This window comes from Phocoena phocoena, chromosome 16, assembly GCF_963924675.1.
Source record: "Phocoena phocoena chromosome 16, mPhoPho1.1, whole genome shotgun sequence".
Classification (NCBI taxonomy): Eukaryota; Metazoa; Chordata; class Mammalia; order Artiodactyla; family Phocoenidae; genus Phocoena; species Phocoena phocoena.
The window spans coordinates 17,789,036-17,801,942 of record NC_089234.1 but is presented as its reverse complement, the minus strand read 5'-3'; the positions used below and the strand labels follow the sequence as shown (position 1 = coordinate 17,801,942).

General features: G+C 38.3%; 1 protein-coding gene across 1 annotated transcript in view; it reads right to left on the bottom strand.

Moving 5' to 3' along the window:
• The window catches only part of GPAM (glycerol-3-phosphate acyltransferase, mitochondrial), a 69,573-nt gene that overhangs the window by 22,906 nt on the left and 33,760 nt on the right, over positions 1–12,907 (bottom strand). The window contains exons 5-6 of the mRNA XM_065893792.1: positions 11,189–11,302; positions 9,313–9,459 (exon numbers count right to left, since the gene is read on the bottom strand). Coding sequence (XP_065749864.1) covers positions 9,313–9,459; positions 11,189–11,302 — 261 coding nt within the window. The remainder of the gene's footprint in view (positions 1–9,312; positions 9,460–11,188; positions 11,303–12,907) is intronic.

Below are 12,907 nucleotides of genomic sequence, written 5' to 3'. Positions count from 1 at the left end.
ACACAGATGCAAAAATCCTTAACAAAATATGAGCAAACCAAATTCAACAATACAGTACATTAAAAGTATCACGCACCATGATCAAGTGGAATTTATCCCAGGATGCAGATAGTTCAATATCCACAAATCAATCAATGTGATACATCACATTAACAAATTGAAGAATAAAAATCATGATTCTCTCAAAAGATGCAGGAAAAGCTCTTGACAAAATCCAACATCCATTTATGATAAAAACTCTCAACAAAGTGAATATAGAGGGAACATACCTAAACATAAGAAAGGCCATAAATGACAAACCCACAGCTAACATCAGACTCAATGGTGAAAAACTAAAAGCATTTCCTCTAAGATCAGGAACATGTCAAGGATGCCCTTTCTTGCCACTTTTATTAAACACAGAATTGAAAGTCCTCACCACAGCAAACAGACAAGAAAAAGAAATAAAAAGAATTCAAAGTGGAAATGAAAAAGTGAAACTGTCACTGTATATACATGACATGATACTATACTTAGAAAATCCTAAAGAGGTCATCAAAAACTACTAGAACTCATCAATGAATCTGGTAAAGTTGCAAGATACAAAATTAATATACAGAAATCAGATGCATTTCTATACACTAACAATGAACTATCTGAAGAGAAATTAAGAAAAGAATTTCATTTATAAATGCATCAAGAAGAATAAAATACCTAGGAATAAATCTACATAAGCAAGTAAAATACCTGTACTTGGAAAAATGTAAGACACTCATGAAAGAAACTGAAGATGACACAAGCAGATGGAAGGATATACTGTGTTCATGGACTGAAGAATTAATATTGTTAAAATGACGTATACCCAAGGTAATCTACAGATTCAATGTAATCCCTATAAAATACCAATGGCATTTTTCACAGAACTAGAATAAATACTTCTAAAATTTGTATGGAAACACAAGACCCCAAATAGCCAAAACAATCTTAAGAAGAACAAAGGTGGAGGTATCACGCTCCCTGATTTCAAATTATCTTACAAAGCTACAGTAATCAAGACAGCACGTACTGGCACAAAAACAGACACATAGATCAGTGGAACGGAACAGAGAACCCAGAAAGGAACCCACACTTATAAGGGCAATTAATCTATGACAATGGAGGCAAGTATACACAATGGGGAAAAGAGTCTCTATAATAAATGGTGCTGAGAAAACTGGACAGCTACATGCAAAAAACTCAAACTGGACTACTCTCTCACACCATGCATGAAAATAAATTCAAAATGGATTAAAGACTTAAATCTAAGACCTGAAACCATAAAACTTCTAGAAGAAAACATGGGCAATATACACTTTGACATCAGTCTTAGTAATATTTTTTTTGGATATGTCTCCTCAGGTAAGGGAAACAAAAGCAAAAATAAACAAATGGGACTAAATCAAATTAAAAGCTTTTTCAGACTGAAGAAACTATCAACAAAACAAAAAGGCCACCTACTGAATGGGAGAAGATGTTTGAAAAGGATATATCTGTACAAAAAACTCAAACAACTCAACATCAAAAAACAAACAATCCAATTAAAAAATGCACAGAGGGGGCTTCCCTGGTGGTGCAGCGGTTGAGAGTTCGCCTGCTGATGCAGGGGACACGGGTTCGTGCCGCGGTCTGGGAAGTTCCCACATGCCACAGAGGGGCTGGGCCCGTGAGCCATGGCCGCTGAGCCTGCGCGTCCGGAGCCTGTGCTCCGCAACGGGAGAGGCCACACCGGTGAGAGGCCCGCGTACCACAAAAAAAACAACAACAACAACAAAAAAAAACCCACAATGATTGCACTGGTTCAAGATGACAGAGTAGAAGGATGTGCTCTCACTCCCTCTTGCAAGAGCCCAGGAATCACAACTAACTGCTGAACGATCATCGACAGGAAGACACTGGAACTCACCAAAAAAGACACCCCACATCCAAAGACAAAGGAGAAGCCACAATGAGACTGTAGGAGGGGTGCAAGGACAATAAAATCAAATCCCATAGCTGCTGGGTGGGTGACTCACAAACTGGAGAACACTTACACCACAGAAGCCCACCCACTGGAGTGAAGGTTCTGAGCCCCACGTCAGGTTTCCCTACCTGGGAGTCCGGCAATGGGAGGAGGAATTCCTAGAGAATCAGACATGGAGGCTAGCGGGATTTGATTGCAGGACTTTGACAGGACTGGGGGAAACAGAGACTCCACTCTTGGAGGGCACACACAAAGTAGTGTGCGCATCGGGACGCAGGGGAAGGAACAGTGACCCCATGGGAGACTGAACCAGACCTACCTGCTAGTGTTGGAGGGTCTTCTGCAGAGGCGGGGGGTGGCTGTGTCTCACCAATGAGGACAAGGACACTGGCAGCAGAAGTTCTGGGAAGAGTCCGCCATCACCCCCACCAAAGAGCCCAGGTAGGTTCCAGTGTTGGGTCGCCTCAGGCCAAACAACCAACAGGGAGGGAACCTAGCCCCGCCCATCAGCAGACAAGTGGATTAAAGTTTTACTGAGCTCTGCCCACCAGAGCAACAGCCCGCTCTACCCACCACCAGTCCCTCCCATCAGGAAACTTGCACAAGCCTCTTAGATAGCCTCATCCACCAGACGGCAGACAGCAGAAGCAAGAAGAACTATAATCCTGCAGCCTGTGGAACAAAAACCACATTCACGGAAAGACAGACAAGATGAAAAGGCAGAAGGCTATGTACCAGATGAAGAAACAAGATAAAACCCCAGGAAAAGCAACTAAATGAAGTGGAAATAGGCGACCTTCCAGAAAAAGAATTCAGAATAATGATAGTGAAGATGATCCAGGACCTTGGAAAAAGAATGGAGGCAAAGATCGAGAAGATGCAAGAAATGTTTAACAAATACCTTGAAGAATTAAAGTACAAACAAACAGAGATGAACAATACAATCACTGAAATGAAAACTACACTAGAAGGAATCAATAGCAGAATAACTGAGGCAGAGGAATGGATAAGTGACCCGGAAGACAGAATGGTGGAATTCACTGCTGCAGAACAGAATAAAGAAAGAAGAATGAAAAGAAATACAGACAGCCTAAGAGACCTCTGGGACAACATTAAATGCAACCGTATTCACATTATAGGGGTCCCAGAAAGAGAAGAGAGAGAAAGGACCCGAGAAAATATGTGAAGAGATTATAGTCAAAAACTTCCCTAACATGAGAAAGGAAATAGCCACCCAAGTCCAGGAAGCACAGAGAGTCCCATACAGGATAAAACGAAGGAGAAACACACTGAGACACATAGTAATCAAATTGGCAAAAATTAAAGACAAAGAAAAATTACTGAAATCAGCAAGGGAAAAACGACAAATAATGTACAAGGCAACTCCCATAAGGTTAACGGCTGATTTCTCAGCAGAAACTCTACAAGCCAGAAGGGAGTGGCATGACATATTTAAAGTGATGCCAGGGAAAAATCTACAGCCAAGATCTACCTGGCAACGATCTCATTCAGATTTGATGGAGAAATCAAAAGCTTTACAGACAAGCAAAAGCTAAGAGAATTCAGCACCACCAAACCGGCTCTACAACAAATGTTAAAGGAACTTTTCTAACTGGGAAACATAAGAGAAGAAAAGGACCTACAAAAACAAACCCAAAACAATTAAGAAAATGATAATAGGAACATACATATAGATGATTACCTTAAACATAAATGGATTAAATGCTCCAAGCAAAAGACACAGACTCACTGAATGGATATAAAAACAAGACCCATATATATGCTGTCTACAAGAGACCCACTTCAGACCTAGGGACACATACAGACTGAAGGTGAGGGGATGGAAAAAGATATTCCATGCAAATGGAAATCAAAAGAAAGCTGGAGTAGCAATACTCATATCAGATAAAATAGACTTTAAAATAAAGAATGTTACAAGAGACAAAGAAGGACACTACATAATGATCAAGGGATCAATCCAAGAAGAAGATATAACAATTATAAATATATATGCACCCAGCATAGGAGCACCTCGATACATAAGGCAACTGCTAACAGCTATAAAAGATGAAATCCACAGTAACACAATAATAGTGGGGGACTTTAACACCTCACTTACACCAATGGACAGATCATCCAAACAGAAAATTAAGAAAGACAAGCTTTAAATGACACAAGTAGATTCAATTGATATTTATAGGACATTCCATTCAAAAACAGCAGATTACACTTTCTGCTCAAGTGTGCACAGGATAGATCACATCTTGGGTCACAAATCAAGCCTCAGTAAACTTAAGAAAACTGAAATCATATAAAGGATCTTTTCTGACCACAACACTATGAGATTAGAAATCTATTACAGGGGAAAAAACGTAAAAAACACAAACACATGGAGGCTAAACAATACGTTACTAAATAACCAAGAGATCACTAAGGAAATCAAAAAATACCTAGAGACAAATGACAAAGAAAACACAACGATCCAAAACCTATGGGATGCAGCAAAAGCAGCTCTAAGAGGGAAGTTTATAGCAATACAATCCTATCTCAAGAAACAACAAACATCTCAAATAACCTAACCTTACACCTAAAGGAACTATAGAAAGAAGAACAAAACCCAAAGTTAGTAGAAGGAAAGAAATCATAAAGAACAGAAATAAATGAAATAGAAGCAAAGAAGACAATAGCAAAGATCATTAAAACTAAAAGCTGGTTCTTTGAGAAGATAAACAAAATTGATAAACCATTAGCCAGACTCATCAAGAAAAAGAGGGAGAGGACTCAAATCAATAAAATTAGAAATGAAAAAGTAGAAGTTACAACAGACATCACAGAAGTACAAAGTATCCTAAGAGATTACTACAAGCAACTCTATGCCAATAAAATGGACCACCTGGAAGAAATGGACAAATTCTTAGAAAGGTATAACCTTCCAAGACTGAACCAGGAAGAAATAGAAAATATGAACAGACCAATCACAAGTAATGAAATTGAAACTGTGATTAAAAATCTTCCAACAAACAAAAGTCCAGGACCAGATGGCTTCACGGGTGAATTCTAACAAATTCTATCAAACATTTAGGGAAGAGCGAACACCCATCCTTCTCAAACTTCCAAAAAATTGCAGAGGAAGGAACACTCCCAAACTCATTCTATGAGGCCACCATAACCCTGATACCAAAACCAGACAAAGATACTACAAAAAAAGAAAATTACAGACCAATATCACTGATGAATATAGATGCAAAAATCCTCAACAAAATACTAGCAAAGAGAATCCAACACATTGAAAGGATCGTACACCATGATCAAGTGGGATTTATCCCAGTGATGCAAGGATTCTTCAATATACGCAAATCAATGTGTACACCATATTAACAAACTGAAGAAGAAAAACCATATGATCATCTCAATAAATGCAGAAAAAGCTTTTGACAAAATTCAACACCCATTTATGATAAAAACTCTCAGACAGTGGGCATAGAGGGAACCTCAACATAATAAAGGCCATATACGACAAGCCCAGAGCAAACATCATTCTCAATGTTGAAAAGCTGAAAGCATTTCCTCTAAGATCAGGAACAAGACAAGGATGTCCACTCTCACCACTATTATTCAACATAGTTTTGGAAGTTGTAGCCACAGCAATCAAAGAAGAAAAAGAAATAAAAGGAATCCAAATAGGAAAAGAAGAAGTAAAACTATCACTGTTTGCAGACAACATCATACTATACATAGAGAATCCTAAAGATGCCACCAGAAAACTACTAGAGCTAATCAATGAATTTGGTAAAGTTGCAGGATACAAAATTAATGCACAGAACTCTCTTGAATTCCTATACCCTAATGATGAAAAATCTGGAAGAGAAATTAAGGAAACACTCCCATGTACCACTGCAACAAAAAGAATAAAATACCTAGGAATAAACCTACCTAGGGAGACAAAAGACCTGTATACAGAAAACGATAAGACACTGCTGAAAGAAATTAAAGATGATATAAACAGATGGAGAGATATACCATGTTTTTGGATTGGAAAAATCAATATTGTGAAAATGACTAGAGTATCCAAAGCAATCTATTCAGTGCAATACCTACCAATGGCATTTTTTACAGAACTAGAACAAAAAATCTTAAGATTTGTATGGAGACACAAAGGATCCCAAATAGCCAAAGCAGTCTTGAGGGAAAAACACGGAGCTGGAAGAATCAGGCTCCCAGACTTCAGACTATACTACAAAGCTACAGTAATCAAGACAATATGGTACTGGCACAAAAACAGAAATACAGATCAATGGAACAGGATAGAAAGTCCAGAGATAAACCCACGCATCTATGGTCAACTAATCTATGACAAAGGAGGCAAGGACATACAATGCAGAAAAGACAATTTCTTCAATAAGTGGTGCTGGGTAGACTGGGCAGATACATATAAAAGAATGAAATTAGAGCATTCCCTAACACCATGCACAAAAATAAACTCAAAATGGGTTAGAGACCCAAATCCAATACCAGACACTATAAAATTCTTAGAGGAAAATACAGGAAGAACACTCTTTGGCATAAATCACAGCAAGATCTTTTTTGATCCACCTCCTAGAGTAATGGAAATAAAAACAAAAATAAACAAATGGGACCTAATGAAACTTAAAAGCTTTTGCAAAGCAAAGTAAACTACAAACAAGATGAAAAGACTACCCTCAGAATGCGATAAAATATTTGCAAATGAATCAATGGACAAAGGATTAATCTTCAAAATATATAAACAGCTCATGCAGCTCAACTTTAAAAAAAAGAAAAACCCAATCCAAAAATGGGCAGAAGACCTAAATAGACATTTCTCCAAAGAGAACATACAGATGGCCAAGCAGCACATGAAAAGCTGGTCAACATCACTATTAGAGAAATGCAAATCAAAACTACGAGGTATCACCTCTCACCAGTTAGAATGGCCATCATCAGAAAATCTACAAACAACAAATGCTGGAGAGGGTGTTGAGAAAAGCGAACCCTCCTGCACTGTTGGTGGGAATGTAAATTGATACAGCCACTATGGAGAACAGTATGGAGGTTCTTTAAAGAACTAAAAATAGAATTACCGTATGATCCAGCAATCCCATTACACGGCATATACCCTGATAAAACTATAATTCAGAAAGAGACATGCACCCCAATGTTAACTGCAGCACTATTTACAGTAGCCAGGAAATGGAAGCAACCTAAATGCCCATCGACAGACGAATGGATAAAGAAGATATGGCACATATATACAATGGAATGTTACTCAGCCATAAAAAGGAATGAAATTGGGTAATTTGTAGAGATGTGGCTGGATCTAGAGACTGTCATACAGAGTGAAGTCAGTCAGAAAGAGAAAAACAAATATCGTATATTAACGCATATATGTGGAACGTAGAAAAATGGTAGAGATGAACCAGTCTACAGGGCAGAAATTGAGACACAGATGTAGAGAACAAACGTATGGACACCAAGGGGGGAAAGTGGCGGGGGGGTGGTGGTGTGATGAATTGGGAGATTGGGATTGACATGTATACACTAATATGTATAAAATGGATAACTATAAAAACCTGCTGTATAAAAAAAAAAACCATAATGAGATATGACCTCACCCCTGTCAGAATAGCTATTATCAAAAAGACAACAAATAACAAGTGTTGGGGAGAATGTAGAGGAAAGGGAACCCTTGTACATTGTTGGTGGGAATGTACATTAGGGTAACCACTATGGAAAAGAATATGGAGATTCCTCAAAAAATTAAAAATACTACTACCATATAATGCAACAATTCCACTCCTGGGTATTTATCTGAAGAAAACGAAAACACTAATTAGAAGCCATATATGCACCCCTATGTTCACTGCAGCATTATTTATAATAGCTAAGATATGGAAGCAACCTAAGTGCCCATCAATAGATGAATGGATAAAGAAGATGTGGTATGTACACACATATACCCAAAAACACACAATGGAATATTACTCAGCCATAAAAAAAGAATGAAATTTTGCCATATGTGACAACATGGATGGACCTAGAGGACATTATGCTAAGTGAAAAAAGTCAGACAGAGAAAGACAAATACTGTATGATATCACTTATACAGTATGGAATCTAAAAATCAACACAACATAATAAAACAGTTATAGATACAGAAAAAAAACAGGTAGTCGCTAGAGGAGAGGCAGGTGGGAATGTAAGAAATAGGTGAGGGAGATCAAGAGGTACAAACTTCAGTTGTAAAATAAATGAGTCACAAGTATGAAATGTAACATGGGGAATACAGTTCATAACTATGTAATATCTTCGTGTGTTGACAGATCATAACTAAACTTATAGTGGTGATCATTTTGAAATGTACAGAAATATTGAATCACTATGTCATATAACAGGAACTAATATAGTGTTGTAGATCAATTATACTTCCAAAACAAACAAACTCAAAAAAAGAGATCAGATTTGTGGTTACCAGAGGTGGTGGGGGAAGGGGGAATTGGATGAAGGTAGTCAAAAGATACAGACTTCCAGTTATAAGATAAATAAGTGCTAGGGATGTAACATACAACACAATAAATATAATTAACACTGCTGTATGTTATATATGAAAACTGTTAAGAGTAAATCCTAAGAGTTCTCACCACAAGAAAAAAAAATTTCATTCTATATCTTTGATTTTGTATCTATATGAGATGATGAATGTTCAGTAAACTCAGTGTGGTAATCATTTCATGGCATATGTAAGTCAAATCATTATGCTGTACACCTTCAATTTATACAGTGCTGTATGTCCGTTATATCTCAATAAAACTGAAAGAAAACAAAAAGACATGGGCACATGAAACCCAGCTCACAACTAGTCTAGAAGATGTCAGCAGTAATACAATGGCTGGTAACAGCTGACAGAGATTAATGCACCTTGAAGCCTCCCAAGTGCTACTTCTCATGACAGTTAAAGAATAAAAAGGGCTTCCCTGGTGGCGCAGTGGTTGAGAGTCCGCCTGCCAATGCAGGGGACACGGGTTCGTGCCCCGGTCCGGGAAGATCCCACATGCCGCGGAGCGGCTGGGCCCGTGAGCCATGGCCGCTGAGCCTGCGCGCCTGGAGGCTGTGCTCCGCAACGGGAGAGGCCACAACAGTGAGAGGCCCACGCACCACAAAGAAAAAAAGAATAAAAAGAGGAGTTGGTTTTTAACATCAGAATATGATAAAACCTCTTTTGGACCAAGAGCATTGTGCTAGGAAAGTGCAATGGTTCAGTCCTGTCTGCTCAAAACAGGATGACTCTTGCTGAAAGTTTTCTGCTTTGCTTTTTATACCTGATCAGGGCCGGTGAGACAGTGGCAACCATTTCTTGAAGGATCTTTCTGGCTTTCTTTTTCACTTTATTGACAGCTTTTGATTGCTGCTGAGCAGAACCATCAGGGTTTAATTCAGCAGCCACTTCGGCAATTGCCTCTTGTACTCTGATTTCAAAGTGGAAGACAGACAATGTAACTGGCTCTATGCTACATTCTGTATTATTTTCTAAACTACAGATAACAAATCACAAAACAAAATATACTTTCTCTTTTATGTGATGACACAAGAGAATAAGCTCAAGTTAGAAGTGCTTTCCTTGGCTGTCTATTAAATATTAAGGATATTATATTCCTAAATCAATGAATTCCTGAGGAAGCTGGAAGGCAGATTTGAAAATTTAATTCAAATTCACTGGGTAGCAACTATGTGAATTTGTATGTTCCAGTTATGCTGTGAGGGACACAAAGTTACACTGTGGCAGAAAGGAAGAAAAGGAAGATTATCCCTTTAGGCATATAATTCAGAGGTATCCCAAGCCCACTTGCCCAAGTAATGTGTGATTTTTCTTTTGAATACCAAATTTATTATTCATTTACATTGTGGCTTATTAGTGGAACTATTTGTAAAACTCTCTAGGAGGGATCAAAGGTGGACATAAATATTTACAAGTATTTTCCAAATCAAACCAGTAATTTTAAAAAGGCACAGCTCTAGATTTAAATAGCACAGACCAGTAAGCAGTAAGGTAAAAGGGAAGATTTAACCCAGTCTTGTAAATCTTCCACATGACTTAGGGAAGAACAAATGAGGTTTAAACCTCCTTAAATCACTTCTAAAATCCTAGTTATTACTCAAAATATCTGGATGGAATGAAACATACTTGAGGGGCTTTACCTAGAAAACAGAATATATAATAATCCAAGGGAGTTTCAAATAATTGTTTTTTTCTCCCAGTGTTGCTGATTTTAGGCTAGTGTACAGCAAAACTCCATAGAGCCCCATCATTCGTTACTACAGAAAGATCAACTCCACATGACAATTATGCACCATCCCTAATTCTATTCCATGAATAGCATTTATTTCAATGCAACCAGGAATGTTTTCACAAGTAATTCATGTAATTATTATATCTCCATTATCAACTATTCACTCATTTATTCAATAAATATAAAAGTACCTACTACATGCCACTACTGTTCAGCCCTTAACAACCATACCACTGGGCTTGCATTTCTAAGCATCTTTCAATCCACTCTGGTCTCCAGCTTCCCAAATCCAGGTAGGTGTCTAACACAGGCCACAACAATGAGGTGGAATAGAAACCAACCTTCACCCAAACTCCCATAGTCTAATGGCTGAGCTTCATAACGATTTCCCCAATCCTTCTGAGTTCAAGTCAGTCTCTTCCATTTTTAAGCAAGATCCTCTGAGGGCAAGGACACTTATCTCATTCTCTTAAAATTTCTAATAATGACTTTCTAATACAAGAATTTGTGCCCAGGTACTAACAATTATTTGACAGAAATATCAAACTTCCTTCTCTTCTGGCTATAAAATAGGAAATGCATTGTCCCAAACATTCATATTACAGAACACTTAACAGAGAACTCTGAAAATATGTGCATATCTGAACTCCAACCCACCTTTCATTTATTAGAAGCCCATTCAATTACTAATGCATGAAACAAGACTGCTATTCCCACATGGCACCAAAACCATCTGTTCTCTTGCCTTCCCTTGCTTTCTTCTGGAGCTTGAACATTGACCGTTTGGAAACACAAACACCTCTTGAGACAGAGTCCCAGAGAAACTAAAGGTTGATAAAGGAAATTACTTCCCCACACCCACCGCCCATCCCTACATTTCCCCTTTACAGCAGCGTCCCACCCTTACCTACTGCTGTTCAGTACGTTTTCAGTCACGTTGGTGGCAAACATGCCTTTATGGACATCTCGCTCTTGAACGAAAAGCACGTAAGAAAGACGTCTTGCCAGCCATCCTCGATGCCTGCAACGTGAAAATGATTTAGCAGAGAAGTACTCTAGGAATACCTAAAGCAAGTTGCTTAAACTACACAGGTTCCCCTCCTGTAAAAACAAATCCTCATTTCATCTATTCCAGAGATTTAGGGTTCTCCTGTAGCAAATTCTCCTTAGTAAGTAGTTCAGGATGCTATGCAGACAGTTTTATTTCTAATTTCCTTCATGTACTCTCAGCTAAAACTTAAACTTGGAATTTATGTATTAATGCTTGAATAGTGTTACTCCGCAAACTAGTAATCCAAATATAAAAACAAAAGAAATAAAAGCATCTCACTTTAATACCATTTGAAAAACCAAATATGTTGAATGCTTTATATATAAGCTATATAGCTTATATCTACAGCTATGGGCCATAAAAAATAATTTGGGAGTCTTCTCCTACTACGAAGGGCTACTTTGTTGTTATTACAGTAATTCTTCTAAGGTGATCACTGACTGTCAAATTGAATTGACAAAGTTGATCAGTTGAGAGAAGTCAAGGAAACTAGACAGTGGTCTGAATATTTGTGCTCTGCGCTTATGAAGCCAGAAGTTCTTACTTTTTGGGTAGCTTTTTTGAAAACACATTCAGCATACCTAGGGAATAGGACATACTCCCATCAGGGACAGTGACTATGTGTTATCTGGTTGGGGGTTAAGGACAGGGATCTAGAATAAGAATGCTACAAACTTCCATTATGTGGTGATTTGAAACCATTTGTAATGATTAGATAATGCCTCATTATCATGTCCTCCATAATGATAAGCATATAAACAGTAGCAGATTTCAATTATAAAGTAATTCTGGAAAGATCCAAAAAGACTTCAGTTGAGGAAAAGTAATTTGAGGGGGCTTCCCTTGTGGCGCAGTGGTTGAGAGTCCGCCTGCCGATGCAGGGGACACGGGTTTGTGCCCTGGTCCGGGAAGATCCCACATGCCATGGAGCGGCTGGACCCGTGAGCCATGGCCGCTGAGCCTGCGCGTCCGGAGCCTGTGCCCCGCTACGGGAGAGGCCACAGTGGTGAGAGGCCCATGTACCGCAAAAAAAAAAAAAAAAAAAGTTCCTTCATCTCTCCTTCCTGACATTCTTTTTCTTCCTCCTTTCCTTTGTCTCATTTCTCTGAAAACTTAGCCCAATATGTTAAGTGTTTAATTCTAAACTCTTCTATCAGTGAACATTGTCAAAATTATTACAGGAATGTACAAAGTCCAAACTCTTGATGAAATCCCTTCACAATGGACTGAAAGCAGTGTGTGTGTGTGTGTGTGTGTGTGTGTGTGTGTGTGTGTGTAAAAATGTTTAGGCTATGCTTCATGCAACACACAGAAGAGCTAAATAGCCAACTCACTTGCACAGGTAGCTTATTACACTGAATAGTTCCACACTGCCTGGTCAATACAACATACGCTAAAAAGTGTGTGTGTGTGTATGTGTATCTCATATGCTTTTTTTTCTTAACTGCCTCCAACTGAGGACCACAAATGAACTCCTCGGTTTTGTATGTAAAATATCTACTTACATAAAGAAAAGACTCAATGGGATCCTTTTGCTTAGGATCTTAATCATGTCAACCAAAGGAAAAAAAATTT